This window comes from Crinia signifera, chromosome 4 (genome assembly GCF_055691185.1).
Source record: "Crinia signifera chromosome 4, ASM5569118v1, whole genome shotgun sequence".
Taxonomy (NCBI): domain Eukaryota; kingdom Metazoa; phylum Chordata; class Amphibia; order Anura; family Myobatrachidae; genus Crinia; species Crinia signifera.
This window is the reverse complement of record NC_139220.1, coordinates 213549247-213562492: the sequence shown is the minus strand read 5'-3', so window position 1 is coordinate 213562492 and position 13246 is coordinate 213549247. Positions and strand designations below refer to the sequence as shown.

Here is a 13246-nt window from a genome sequence, read left to right as displayed (position 1 = left end):
GGAACTGTTTATAGTGCTTTGATTGGTCCATACAGTAACCGCTTTGCAGGCGCAGCTGTGATATGACCAGTGAGAATGATATTTCAACCTACTTGTATATGCAAGCAATAAGATATTGCAATTCTACCAGTGCTTTACAGGTAGGAATGCTAATTGCAATTATTACAATTAGAGAAATGATAAGATATACTTACTTTAGCATTGTAAAAAACTCTTCCTTCGAAAGAAAACCATTTCCATCAATATCATACATAGTAAACATTAATTTTGATTTTTCCTCAGGTGAGCCTGAAATAAATAGATGAAAATGTATAGAAAATATAATGAAATATTATAAAACAAAATACTGGATAGATATAAATATAACAACAACTTAGAAATCACTTTTATATATATGTAGTAACAATATCCTAGTTTTGCGCTAATTTTAAAGATTTTAAAGAAATCAGTTTAGTAGTCCACCCATGACCTCCAAATCCCCTGTTGGCAGGGATCAAAACACAAATACATACACACTGGAGGACTCCTCCTGGGTTCCCAGATGGTCACTCCAATGCATTTCGGACACTCCTGTGTCCTTTATCAAAGGACACAGGAGTGTCTGAAATGCATTGGTGTGGCCTTCTTTGAACCCAGGAGGAGTGAAAGGAGTGGACACTCGATTCAGCTTATGGTGTGGGACGTTTACCCGGGTATACCATCTTTCCCCACTTCATGCCTGTTTGAGAGCCCGTCTGGTTCTCCATCCCCTCCGGTAGATTCCATCCTTTACCTCCCCATGGGATTCCATGTTTTATTTAATATATTGTTTTGTAGAATAAATGGTGTTGCGCTATACATCTTCTCTCCTTTTCTCGAGTTCACCATTCATACACTTTGAAGTGAATGATATATGGAGATAAGAGTGAAATCCTGAATTTGGAGTGTTCCCTTATTTATGCTATCTATATTGGAGAAGAGAAGCTTTGTATCCTATTAAGGGGCGTACGGTATCTTTTACCCCATTTAAGCGCTGGTGTGAGGATTTGTCCCGACAGTGGCCCTTATTCTGGTTGGTGCGGCCGGAGCCGCACACGGTGCTCCGGCCGCACAAACCAGTCCCCGCCCACGAGACGGATCGCCACGGCCGTCCGTACACGGACGGCTGGCGATCCGCATAAAAATGGTGGGGCGTACGCCTCCACCATGGTGGGAGCTGCCCCCTGCATTCGATGGTCGTCGACCATCGAAGGCAGGGCCGCACGCCACAGCAGCTCCCGCAAGCTGAGACCACACGGACAATCGTCCGTGTGATAGCTTGTATGGGGGCTGAGAGCTGACATCCGGCGACGTCAGCTTTCCGCCCCCATCAGTGGCGTCATGCCCTGATTAGCATGCATACGCCCCGCGTTTGCATGGGAACGCCCATGAAACGCGGGGCGTATACATAGGGAAATGAGGGTATGAAGCCCCTCACGCCCCTATACGCCCCCTTTGCGGCGGACGAAATACGTCTGCGGCGAATGGGGCTGCACATGCGCAGAATGACCTCTGCGCATGTGCAGACTAAAAACATCGGCGGTACGGCCGCACGCGGGCCGTACCGTCCGATTTAGAATAAGGGCCAGTGTCTGTTGACACAATTCCTTTACAGTTTATTAAAAAGTCCATAAAAAGCATAAAATTGTTTTGCATAAATTTCACAGAATCTTCACAGTTACTTGATTCAAATCACAGTTGTACAAGTAACCAACGCATTTCGTCTCATAGAGACTTCATCAGGGGCATAATTTGATTAGATACATGATGTGATACATATAATTTAAATGCAAGAGGACTTGAAGTCCAATAAGAGGGGAAATCAACAACTCAGTACAAAAGATCCTAATGGAGATACCCATAATATGTGATCATTCAAAATGTCTGCATATTCAATTGTAGGACGACACTTTGGTACCTTATCCCACTTGAACCAGTACATCCTGTGAAAATGATGTGCACTATAGAGTGAAAAAGAAATACCTCCCGGGTAGTGCACACTATACAACCTCCACAGGAGGTGAATCCATGAACCAAAACACCATTATTTATTTAATTATTAATGTAATAAGGTGAGTGAGTTTACTATTTACTGTCTGTGAGCATTTAGATTTTTATTTTAAGGCCCATACACACTTGAAGATTTTCATATCAAAAGACTTTGCCAAAATCATTGATAGCTATATTTTTCACCAAAGTAGTGCGTACACACTGAGCTATTTTCCCCAAAGAGCAAGAGATTTTCAGGAGGCGAAAGACTTTGCTGAAAATCTTTCATTATAAATGGGCTGGGTTTGAATTCCAAGGGTTCCATATATACAGTGCATTGGTGGCAGTGGGCATATAAATATATAAACATTGGTGGGCAGTGTTGATGCTAATTTATGATTTATGCATTGCTGGCACAGACCAGCAATGTATACGTTACTGCCAACACTGCCCACCAATGTTTATATATTTATATGCCCACTGCCACAAATGTATATTTATTTAAATGCAACCCCCCCCCCCCCCCATGTGCCCCTGGAGTGACTCGGCGGCCGTCACCACATCCCCCTCCAGCCCCTTCCCTCCCTCGGTGAGATGTGGCCGCAGAGTTCCCCTGTGGAGCAAAGCGGGTAAGCATCAAAGCGCCCTCCCTCCCCGCCTGGGGCGCCCCGTGCCCTACACTATCCATAGCCGTCCCCAGCAGATAGCGACGCACACAGCTGCCCACCAATGTTTATATTTTATATGCCCACTGCCACCAATGTATTCATTTAAATGCACCAACAATATATTATAATATATTATAATATAAATTAATATATATATATATATATATATATATAATATAAATATATATTATATATATATTATATAACATATATAATATATATATAATATATATATATATATATATATATATATATTATATATATAATATATATATATAATATATATATATATATATATTATATATATATATTATATATATAATATATATATATATATATATAATATATATTAGGGCGGAGTGAAAAAACTGAAATTGAGAAATTCAAAATCGGCTAGTGTGGGAAAGTTGTGACTTGACCTGAATAAGAAACGTGCAAAAGCATTTTGATCTGAGTCGACATCTTCTGTTCTGGCAAGAGGCCTGAAGTTTCACTTTTTTGGTGAAAATGACGAAACCTATGAAGATGCTCCAATCTAGTTATAATTATGTCAGGATGTCTTAGAGTGGTTCATTAATATACTTTAGCATAGTAAAAAACAGTACGAGCTTGTCCTAGTGCAAAGTGACTGACTGGCGGGAGAAAAAATCCCTAATAATTGACCCATTTTCATGGTCACAATTGTGAATATTGTGTGTTTTCTCCTGAACGTGTTTATAATAGAAGAAGCACAAATACTCTAAATGGAATTTCATTGACACTGTGTGAAATATAACACTGCATAATAGCCCTTAATCAGACCTGATCGCAGTACAAATTTGTTCTCAAAATGGGCAAAACAAATGCTGCATTGCAGGTGGGGCAGATGTAACGTGCTGAGAGAGTTAAATTTGGGTGGGGTGTGTTGAAACTGAAATCTAAATTGCAGCAGGTATTTACCCTGCACAGAAACAAAATAACTCAACACAAATCTAAAGGTGGCCATACATCTACAGATCGATTGTCAGATCTGGCTGGTTGGAACAAATACCTGGTAATATCTGAATGACAGTTTTTGGCAGTTTTCCAGCATTTCAAAGCAAAGTGCTCTCATCCATTACCAGTATTTTGTTCCAAACAGACAGATCGGACAATAAATCTGTAGATGTATGGCCACATTAACTCCCTCTGCACATGTTACATCTGCCCCACCTGCGGCTGCATTACAGCATATAATTATGCCAAAGATAAGCCAATATATTAACAGTTAAATACATTAAAGTGCATTATGCTGTAATAAGTATTGCTGATCAATCCTGCCTAGCAGGGCTGTCTTTTTGTATGGGCTTAATGGGCACTTGGCCAGGGGCCCCGGCGTATAAGGGCTGTATGTTGATAGCTGAGGATCCCCTTTTTCCAGGGATACCAAAATTTTGAAAATCGGCCCTGGGGAACTGCAGATATCCAACTTCAAAGCAGCAGTCCACATCCGACCTGTTAATTACAATTTCCAGTCATATTTCTCAGGTTCTCTCTGACAATAGCGGCTTGTCTCTATCACGCCCAGAACCAGAGATATCAGCCTTCAAGCAGCCGGTCCCTGCTCCAGCTCCAAACGTCTGGTGTAGTTTTATATTTTTGTCAATGGATTGCTCTGGCTCCTGATCTCTGATACCCAAGTTCCCAGCACCTCCTGAAAGTTGGGACTCTAGGTTTTTATACTAGGCTAAGAAATCTATTTCCAGATAATGGTGATATCTGCAGTCAAACAAGCTGCCCTTCCCCCGGAAAATGACGAATATTAAGCCCACTCCTTTATCCAACCGTCCCCTGTGTATAAAACACCCCCTACCTCCCTGGAAGTCATTTACAAGGGACCCTTCATACAGCTCAGTGCCCCCTTCCACACGTTAGTGTTCACCCTCCCACCACCTGTGCTGTAAAGGAGTAAGGTACTTGTTTCCTATCTGGGCGCCCGCTAAGTTAATTGCGCACCATGCTATTCTCCGTAGAGAAATCTGATCGCATCGCATCGTACACATACACGATATTGAACGATGCGATGCGATGCGATCCGATTCGATTTCCCATAGGAAACAATGTTAAATGGATCAATTTACCCAAATCAGCATAGGGAAGAATGGTAAATGGGCCAGAAACCCCCAAAAAACCGACAGAGCAGTGGAATGTCCCCCCAAAAGTAGTTGAAGCCACCCCGCCATCAACGTGAACCCGAAGCGTGGCGAGCGCAGCGAGCCCGCGAGGGGCGGCGGTACGCGTCCTCCGACCTTTTCATGCCCTACTATCCACTAGGGCGTGGAGTGAGAATAGAATAGTGTGGCGAGCGCAGCGAGCCACCGAGCCCGAAGCGTGGCGAGCGCAGCGAGCCCCGCGAGGGGACGCGGATACCTTCACAGGTAAACGCGTCCCTTTGCGGGCTTCCCAGGTGTCCGCGTCGCCATGGACACCTGGGAAGCCCGCAAGGGGACGCGTATAACTGTAAGGGATCCGCGTCCCCTCGCGGGGCACGCTGCGCTCGCCACGCTTCGGGCTCGGTGGCTCGCTGCGCTCGCCACACTATTCTATTCTCACTCCACGCCCTAGTGGATAGTAGGGCATGAAAAGGTCGGAGGACGCGTACCGCCGCCCCTCGCGGTCTCGCTGCGCTCGCCACGCTTCGGGTTCACGTTGATGGCGGGGTGGCGTCAACTACTTTTGAGGGGACATTTCAATGTTCAGGGGTGATTTTGGCCCATTTACTATTGTTCCTATGATAATTTGGCTAAATTGAGCCATTTCACATTGTTTCCTATGGGAAATCGAATCGGATCACATCGCATCGTTCAATATCGTGTATGTGTACGATGCGATGCGATCAGATTTCATTACGGTGCCGTACGTAGAAAACCTGGGCGCCCAGATAGGAAACAAGTACCAGGAGTAATTAGCAGAAGTTACTGCTCCAGGTCCTGCATGTTGAATGGAAGATAGAGCACCCCCTGCCACCCGTGGGACATCAAAGCTGCTGCTGATACCACCCCCCACCCCTAGGAGGGGAGAATGGGTAAGGGCCCCAGTGCATTGCTTTGCCCAGGTGCCCACACTGCTGTTAAGACGGCCCTGCTGCCTAGAAATGAACACAGTGATTGGCATATATGTACTGCTGGACACCACTCATAGAATGTTTAACCTGTTATTTTTTGAATCAATGTTCTTGTTTTTTTTCCCCTAAACATTAGATGAATTTGTTTATTTATTTATTTACAGTTTCTTATATAGCGCAGCAGATTACATTGCGCTTTACAATAGTAGACAGTGATAAAACAAACTGGGTAATGACAGACAGACTTGGGGGTTAGAGGGCCCTGCTGCAAGCTTACAATTTATTACATCATAATACACTTCAACGTATTTAACAGTTAATATATTGGCTTATCTTTGGCATAATTATATGCTGTAATGCAGCCCAATCATGTTCCCAGTATAGGGGATGCAACACTGTTTTTCTGTCAATAAACAGAAGTGATATGTAAAATGATACATTAGACAGTTTACACTTACTTGTAATACTTATTGTAACAGTTACTGTTTTTCAATAACAGACTGCAACAGTTATTTCTTATTTATATACACAGGATTGTCTATCTTTGTATATGCACTGCAAAGAGAGCAGCATAAATCCAATTTCATGTATTTCAGTGACACTGTGTGAAATATAACACTGCATAATGGCCCTTAATCAGACCTGATCGCAGTACAAATTTGTTCTCAAAATGGGAAAAAAATGCTGGACTGCAGGTGGGGCAGATGTAACATGTGCAGAGAGATTTAAGGTGGCCATACATCTACAGATTAATTGTCCGATCTGTCTGGTTAGAACAAAATCCTGCTAAAAGATGAGAGCAAATGACAGTTGACCATTTGCTTTGAAATGCTGAAAAACTGTCATTCAGATATTACCAGCTGTTTGTTCCAACCGGCCCAATCTGACAATCGATCTGTAGATGTATGGCCACCTTTAGATTTGTGTGAGTTATTTTGTTTCTATGCAAGGTAAATACCGGCTGCATTATTTTTACACTGTAATTTAGATTTCAGTTTCAACACACCCCACCCAAATTTAACTCTCTCAGCACGTTACATCTGCCCCACCTGCAATGCAGCATTTGTTTTGCCCATTTTGAGAACAAATTTGTACTGGGATTAGGTCTGATTAAGGGCTATTATGCAGTGTTATATTTCACACAGTGTCACCGAAATTCCATTTAGAGTATTTGTGCTTCTACTATTATAAACACGTTCAGGAGAAAACACACAATATTCACAATTGTGACCATGAAAATGGGTCAATTATTAGGGATTTTTTCTCCCGCCAGTCAGTCACTTTGCACTAGGACAAGCTCGTACTCTCTTTTACTATGCTAAAGTATATTAATAAACCACTCTAAGACATCCTGACATAATTATAACTAGATCGGAGCATCTTCATAGTTTTCGTCATTTTCACCAAAAAAGTGAAACTTCAGGCCTCTTGCCAGAACAGAAGATGTTGACTCAGATCAAAATGCTTTTGCACGTTTCTTATTCAAGTCAAGTCACAACTTTTCCACACTAGCCGATTTTGAATTTCTCAATTTCAGTTTTTTCACTCCGCCCTAATATATATATATATATTATATATATATATATATTATATATATATAATATATATATATATATATATTTATATATATATATATATATATATATATATATATATATATATATATATATATATATATATTGGTGCATTTAATGAATACATTGGTGGCAGTGGGCAGAATAATATAACTATTGGTGCCCAGCAGGTGTTAGCAGGGAGCAGTGCTGTCTGCTCCGTGTGTTTAGGCTGGGGGCGGGGCTAGCCTGGCCGGGGAGCAGGTCTCTGCAGCAGCAGCAGCAGCAGCATCCAGCCGGCCAGCCAGACGGAGCACAGGGGTGAGTATGACGGGCGAGGGGGCGAGGGGGCGGGGGGGGCGGTCCGCCGGGCTGAAAGTGGTTAAGCTTTCAGCCCGGCAGGCGTACACACATGGCGATGATGGATGAAAAACCATCCATCATCGCCACATCTGCTGGTAAAACCAGCAGATGAACCACTTTCCTAGCGATGATGCGGGAGCGCGCATCATCGCTAGTCGGCAATCTCCGGGGCATACACACTGGGCGATTTTCGGCCGAAAATCGCTCAAAACGGCTGTTTTGACCAATTTTCAGCTGAAAATCGTCAAGTGTGTATGGGCCTTTAATGTAGTGGGTAGTTCATGCTATAGTATGCAATTAAAAATATATATTTTTACAAGTATTTTACTTTAACTGACACATTTACATCACATCAGGGCACCATATACGGGTATATAGAAAGTGCACTTTGTATATTTTCGATGATACAAAATTGTATTGGCAGGATGCATAACTGCAATTTAATTGAGTCACACTTATTTAATGTTATATCTTCTTATATGAAATATGCCATACTGTAATCATTTACTATTTTTCCTGCAGAAAAGCCAAGTATAGTTGGGTTACTATATTAAACATTATATCACAAAAAAAATGGTTAATGATTTCTTAAACAGGAATGCACAAAAGTAATGGTCCAGTTTATAGCCAGTTTATTCAGTCATGTCTGATGCCAGAAATGTACAGTTACCTGTATACATAACTGTTAGTTGCGGAGACTAACCTTTCATTAAAGTCAATAATATGTTTAGGAACTCTCTGAAAGACAGATATCCATTTCTATCTTCATCTGCAAGAGAAAACATCGACTCCACAAACATAGAATGAGGTTTGAGTCCCAGAGAGTCTGCAAACTCTGTCCTGCTCAGTTCACATTTAAGTGCCTCTCTCACTTTCTCTGAGCTTCCTGCTGTATAGCCTTCAATGCCTGACTGATCAATGTTAAGAACCTGCAGTGTTCACAAAAAGGTATACAATGTAATAGGATTCATATAGACCTGATATCAATGTGTGAAACAACATATGAAAACATAATAATTGACTAAAATCAGTCACATCTGCAAAGAAACAAAGCTCTGTTGAGGAACCTGCTGCAAGAGTACTACTGAGTGCGAACTTTTGCTGTACAAGTTAGTCGATTTTGCTGGTAGCAGAACAAACAGATGAACATTTTTGGATTTATTTTGTCGGGTTGCAATTATTGATATCCGATTTATAAAGGTTTTTCTCACCATGGAGCCTATTTATCTTAATATTTGCATGATATTAACTTCTTTTGGTGGGATACTGGGATGTCGAGTATGTACCGGGACCACAGAGATATTTGTTGCAGTCTTCCATTTTTGACTGCAAAAGCCACCCTGAAATTTCTTGGCTCCTGTATCTAATATAGGTCCAAATTCAGGTTGGCTCGAGAAGCTGTCAACATCGCATCTTATCGAGCGCCCAAGATGCTGCCCGTCGAAAAACTTCCCCCGCATCCCCTTCGGTACCATGCAAGGGGGTGTGTACGAGAACACATCCCCTCGCATGCATCTGCCAGCAGAGGAGATAATTTGATGGTCACGGACCATCAAATGATTTTTCCAGCCTTCGCAAATAATAGTCATTCTACGCTTCCCAGACTGTGTGCCTCGAGGTAATAGCAGGGGTGCCTTGGACTGGTGGGCTAGGACAGATTCAAATTATTTATTATTTATTTAATGTACAGTAGGCAAAACCAGTTTTTGTGGCAGCCAATCATAATATATGTGGACAAACAGAAGCAACTCCTGTCCCTCACCAGATAACTGAACCTAGGGATGATATCAAACAGAATTGACTTAATTCCATATTTTTTCTTAATTTTTTCAAAGAGAAACATTTGGCCTAGGGGTGCCACGAATAATATTCTGATATTCTAGGGAACCATGATTCAAAAATGTTTGGGAACAACTGGCATAATGTAGCATGCATGTTTGTATTACAGTACCTGTCAGTACTAATTATAATCAATGTATACATTACTTGAGCAAATGAATGTCTGAAAAAGGTTTCCAGTATCTGGCTTCTCTGTTTTTTAGTAACAGCTTGATTAAGCAGGCTTTCTTCATCCATTCTGCATTCAGTTAGGGGAAATCCATTTTCTTCTAGCTGATTTATAAAACTTGTACATTCCTCCTCACTATGGAAATACAACACCTAGAGCAACAATGACAAGGAAATGCAATGTTAATCTGAAGAATGAGAATTTGCAGCTACAACAAAGTATTACTTAAAACAATGGGGGAAATTTACTAAGGTGTGAGTTCTATTTCACATGAGATACTGGCCCTCATTCTGATTACAATGCTTCCCTGCATGTTTGTGCAGGGCAGCGATGTTGAGCGACTGTGCACAGGGCCATCTTAACAGCAGTGTGGGCCCCTGGGCTAAGCAATGCACTGGGGCCCTTACCAATTCTCTCCTCCTAGGGGTGGGGGGTGGTATCAGCAGCAGCTTTGATGTCCCACGGGTGGCAGGGGGTGCTCTATCTTCCACTCAATATGTAGGACCTGGAGCAGTAACTTCTGCTAATTACTCCTTTACTGCACAGGTGGTGGGAGGGAGAACACTAATGTGTGGAAGGGGGCACTGAGCTGAATGAAGGGTCCCTTGTAAATGACTTCCAGGGAGGTAGGGGGTGTTTTATACGCAGTGGAGGTTTGGATAATGGAGTGGGCTTAATATTCTGCATTTTCCAGTGGAAGGGCAGCTTGTTTGACTGCAGATATCGCCATTATCTGGAAATAGATTTCTTAGCCTTCAATAGTATAAAAACCTAGAGTCCCAACTTTCAGGAGGTGCTAGGGACTTGGGGATCAGAGATCAGGAGCCAGAGCAATCCCTTGACAAAAATATACAACTGTACATCAGACGTTTGGAGCTGGAGCGGGGACCGGCTGCTGGAAGGCTGATATCTCTGGTTATGGGCATGATAGAGACAAGCTGCTAGTGTCGTCAGAAAGGGGAGAGTCACAGCTTTTGGAATTTACTCTCAGAAAAACTAAGTCAGAGAGAACCTGAGAAATATGACTGGGAATTGCAATTAACAGGTCAGATGTGGACTGCTACTTTGAAGTTCGATATCTCCAGTTCCCCAGGGCCGATTTTCTAAATTCTGGTATCCCAGGAAAAAGGGGATCCTCAGCTATCAGGGTAGTCCCCTTATACACCTGGGGCCCCTGGGCAAGTTCCCATTAAGCCCATATGAAAAGACGGCCCTGACTGCGCATACACTATTATGAGCATGTGCACCTGCTTGGTGCAAGTGGGCATGGTGAAGTGCTTGTTTGCCACCACATTCACACCTAGCAGTGTGGGCGGGGAGGCATGAGGCAACAGTGAGGGGCTGCGCCCATGGGAACGCCCACTGTTTCATGGGCATCTGCATGAAAATGTTGTGCGTTCCCATGTAAATGTGCCAGTGGCACGGGTGCGGGGGGCGCGTAGCTTACATCAGCGGATGTACAGGGCGTCCACAGATGTATGACACCAGAGAGGTGTCTTACATCTGAAAGCACCTGCCAAATCATTCGATGGTCGACGAGGATGTTCAGCTTGCGTGTGCGGGGGAGTTCATGTGGGCAGTGGGCAGTATTAAAATGACGCGCCAACCTGCAAAATTTGCAGCTTGGCGTGTCAACCAGAATGACCTCCACTATCTATTATCTTTTAGAAGGTACTAAATAAATAAAATGTAGATTATAATTGGTTACCCATTGCAACATCCCATGTGAAATATAACTACCATATTTTCCCCCAATGTTGTACTTTATGAATCAGTATTAAGGGTTAGCTGTTTTATCTTGAATTTGACTGAGATATACCAGGGGATTATTTACACTCCATAGAGTACTACATACATTGGTGAACTCTGCAGTGACCCAAAAATACAGCTCAGCAGTATTACAGTACTTTTACCTAATTGTCCAGATCAGCCTCTGCTTTCCAGCTTTAGGTTCTCCCGGGTGATGACCTGGTTGAGACCTCTACCAACCTCTAAGGGGAAGTGCCGTACACAACCCAGGCTACAACAGGCACAGGAGGTTGCATCCTTCATAAAGCCACAGGATAAGCACCTTCACCTGCTCCCAGAGAACTGCTATACCAATGAGGCATCACTAGGAACAGACACCTACCTACAACAGGTCTTATGATCTATGTGACCTAATGGTGACTATATAAACTCATAAAGATCACGGGTTGGGATCATTTGGTCTATTGCATTATGGTCGAAAGTCATTAGGTCGAATCCATTAGGTCGACATGCTAAAAGGTCGACATGACTCTAGGTCGACATGGGAAAAGGTCGACATGATTCTAGGTCGAAAGGTCATTAGTTCGACAGGTCATTAGTTCGACAAGGTCATTAGTTCGACATTGTCTATGTCGACATTCACAAGGTCGACATGGGGTTTTTCACTGTTTTTTTACCTGAATGTCAACACAGTCGACATGGACACAGTTTAAAGTGCACTGCATCCCCTCGCATCGCTCGCTGCGCTCGCTATGCGTCGGGCACGGTGCCTCGCTACGCTCGGCACACTATTTTATTCTCCCACCACGCCCTAGTGGATGGTAGGGCATGAAATACCGCCTGTCGGCACATGTTGGCTCAAAAAACAGTGAAAAACTCCATGTCGACCTTGTGAATGTCGACATAGACAATGTCGAACTAATGACCTTGTCGAACTAATGACCTGTCGAACTAATGACCTTTCGAACTAGAATCATGTCGACCTTTTCCCATGTCGACCTAGAGTCATGTCGACCTTTTAGCATGTCGACCTAATGGATTCAACCTAATGACTGTCGACCATAATGCAGTAGACCAAATGACCGCATCCCAAGATCACCTGAGCTACAGCAACTTATTTTATATATATATATATTGCTCTTAATTCACATATATGTTGTATGTCCACCTTTAAAAAAAAAATATATATCATTAAATATTGTGTTCTTAATACATCATTTGTGCCAATACATTGATACCCATCAATTTAGCGCAGTCACACCACCTACCCCTGACCAGTTAACCATTATATGGGAGTGACAACCCCGTTTATTGTACTGCAGCTTGGCAAAGCAGCTTATTATCTGGAGCCCCACTAGATACTTGTTATCTTCTCTGCCCTCAATTATACATGCACGCACGTTATTTTCAGAATAAACCATTAGTTCCTTCCAAATAGCAACACAGTGGAATTCTTGTCTGGAATTCAGCCATATTAAAAAGACAGCAGAGATGAAAAAGGACAATATTGGTAACTAAATGACTCCAAAACTGCAGGGTCGATTCAATTAACGTGCTCCTCACAGGTGAGGACTGTGAGATGCTGAAGGAACTCCTACAAATGTGACAGAACTCTCCCCCTTCCTGCTCCATGTTCACTAATTTTTGTATGCAGCCCTATGGGGCTGTGAAAAATAATCCATGGAGTGTATTTAGTAGAGTGAGTTTATAGATAGGGATGTTGCCCGTAGAAACCATTTACATGCTACTTATTTATCTACCACCTTCTAGAAGATAATACCTCGAATCTGGTTGGTTACTTTAGGCAACATCTCCA

At 42.6% G+C, this 13246-nt stretch overlaps 1 protein-coding gene across 1 annotated transcript in view; it reads right to left on the bottom strand.

Moving 5' to 3' along the window:
* The window catches only part of LOC146073029 (dual oxidase 1-like), a 144811-nt gene that overhangs the window by 38913 nt on the left and 92652 nt on the right, over positions 1-13246 (bottom strand). Inside the window, exons 18-20 of the mRNA XM_083180204.1 lie at positions 9660-9833; positions 8377-8602; positions 195-288 (exon numbers count right to left, since the gene is read on the bottom strand). Of these exons, the coding sequence (XP_083036330.1) occupies positions 195-288; positions 8377-8602; positions 9660-9833 (494 nt within the window). The remainder of the gene's footprint in view (positions 1-194; positions 289-8376; positions 8603-9659; positions 9834-13246) is intronic.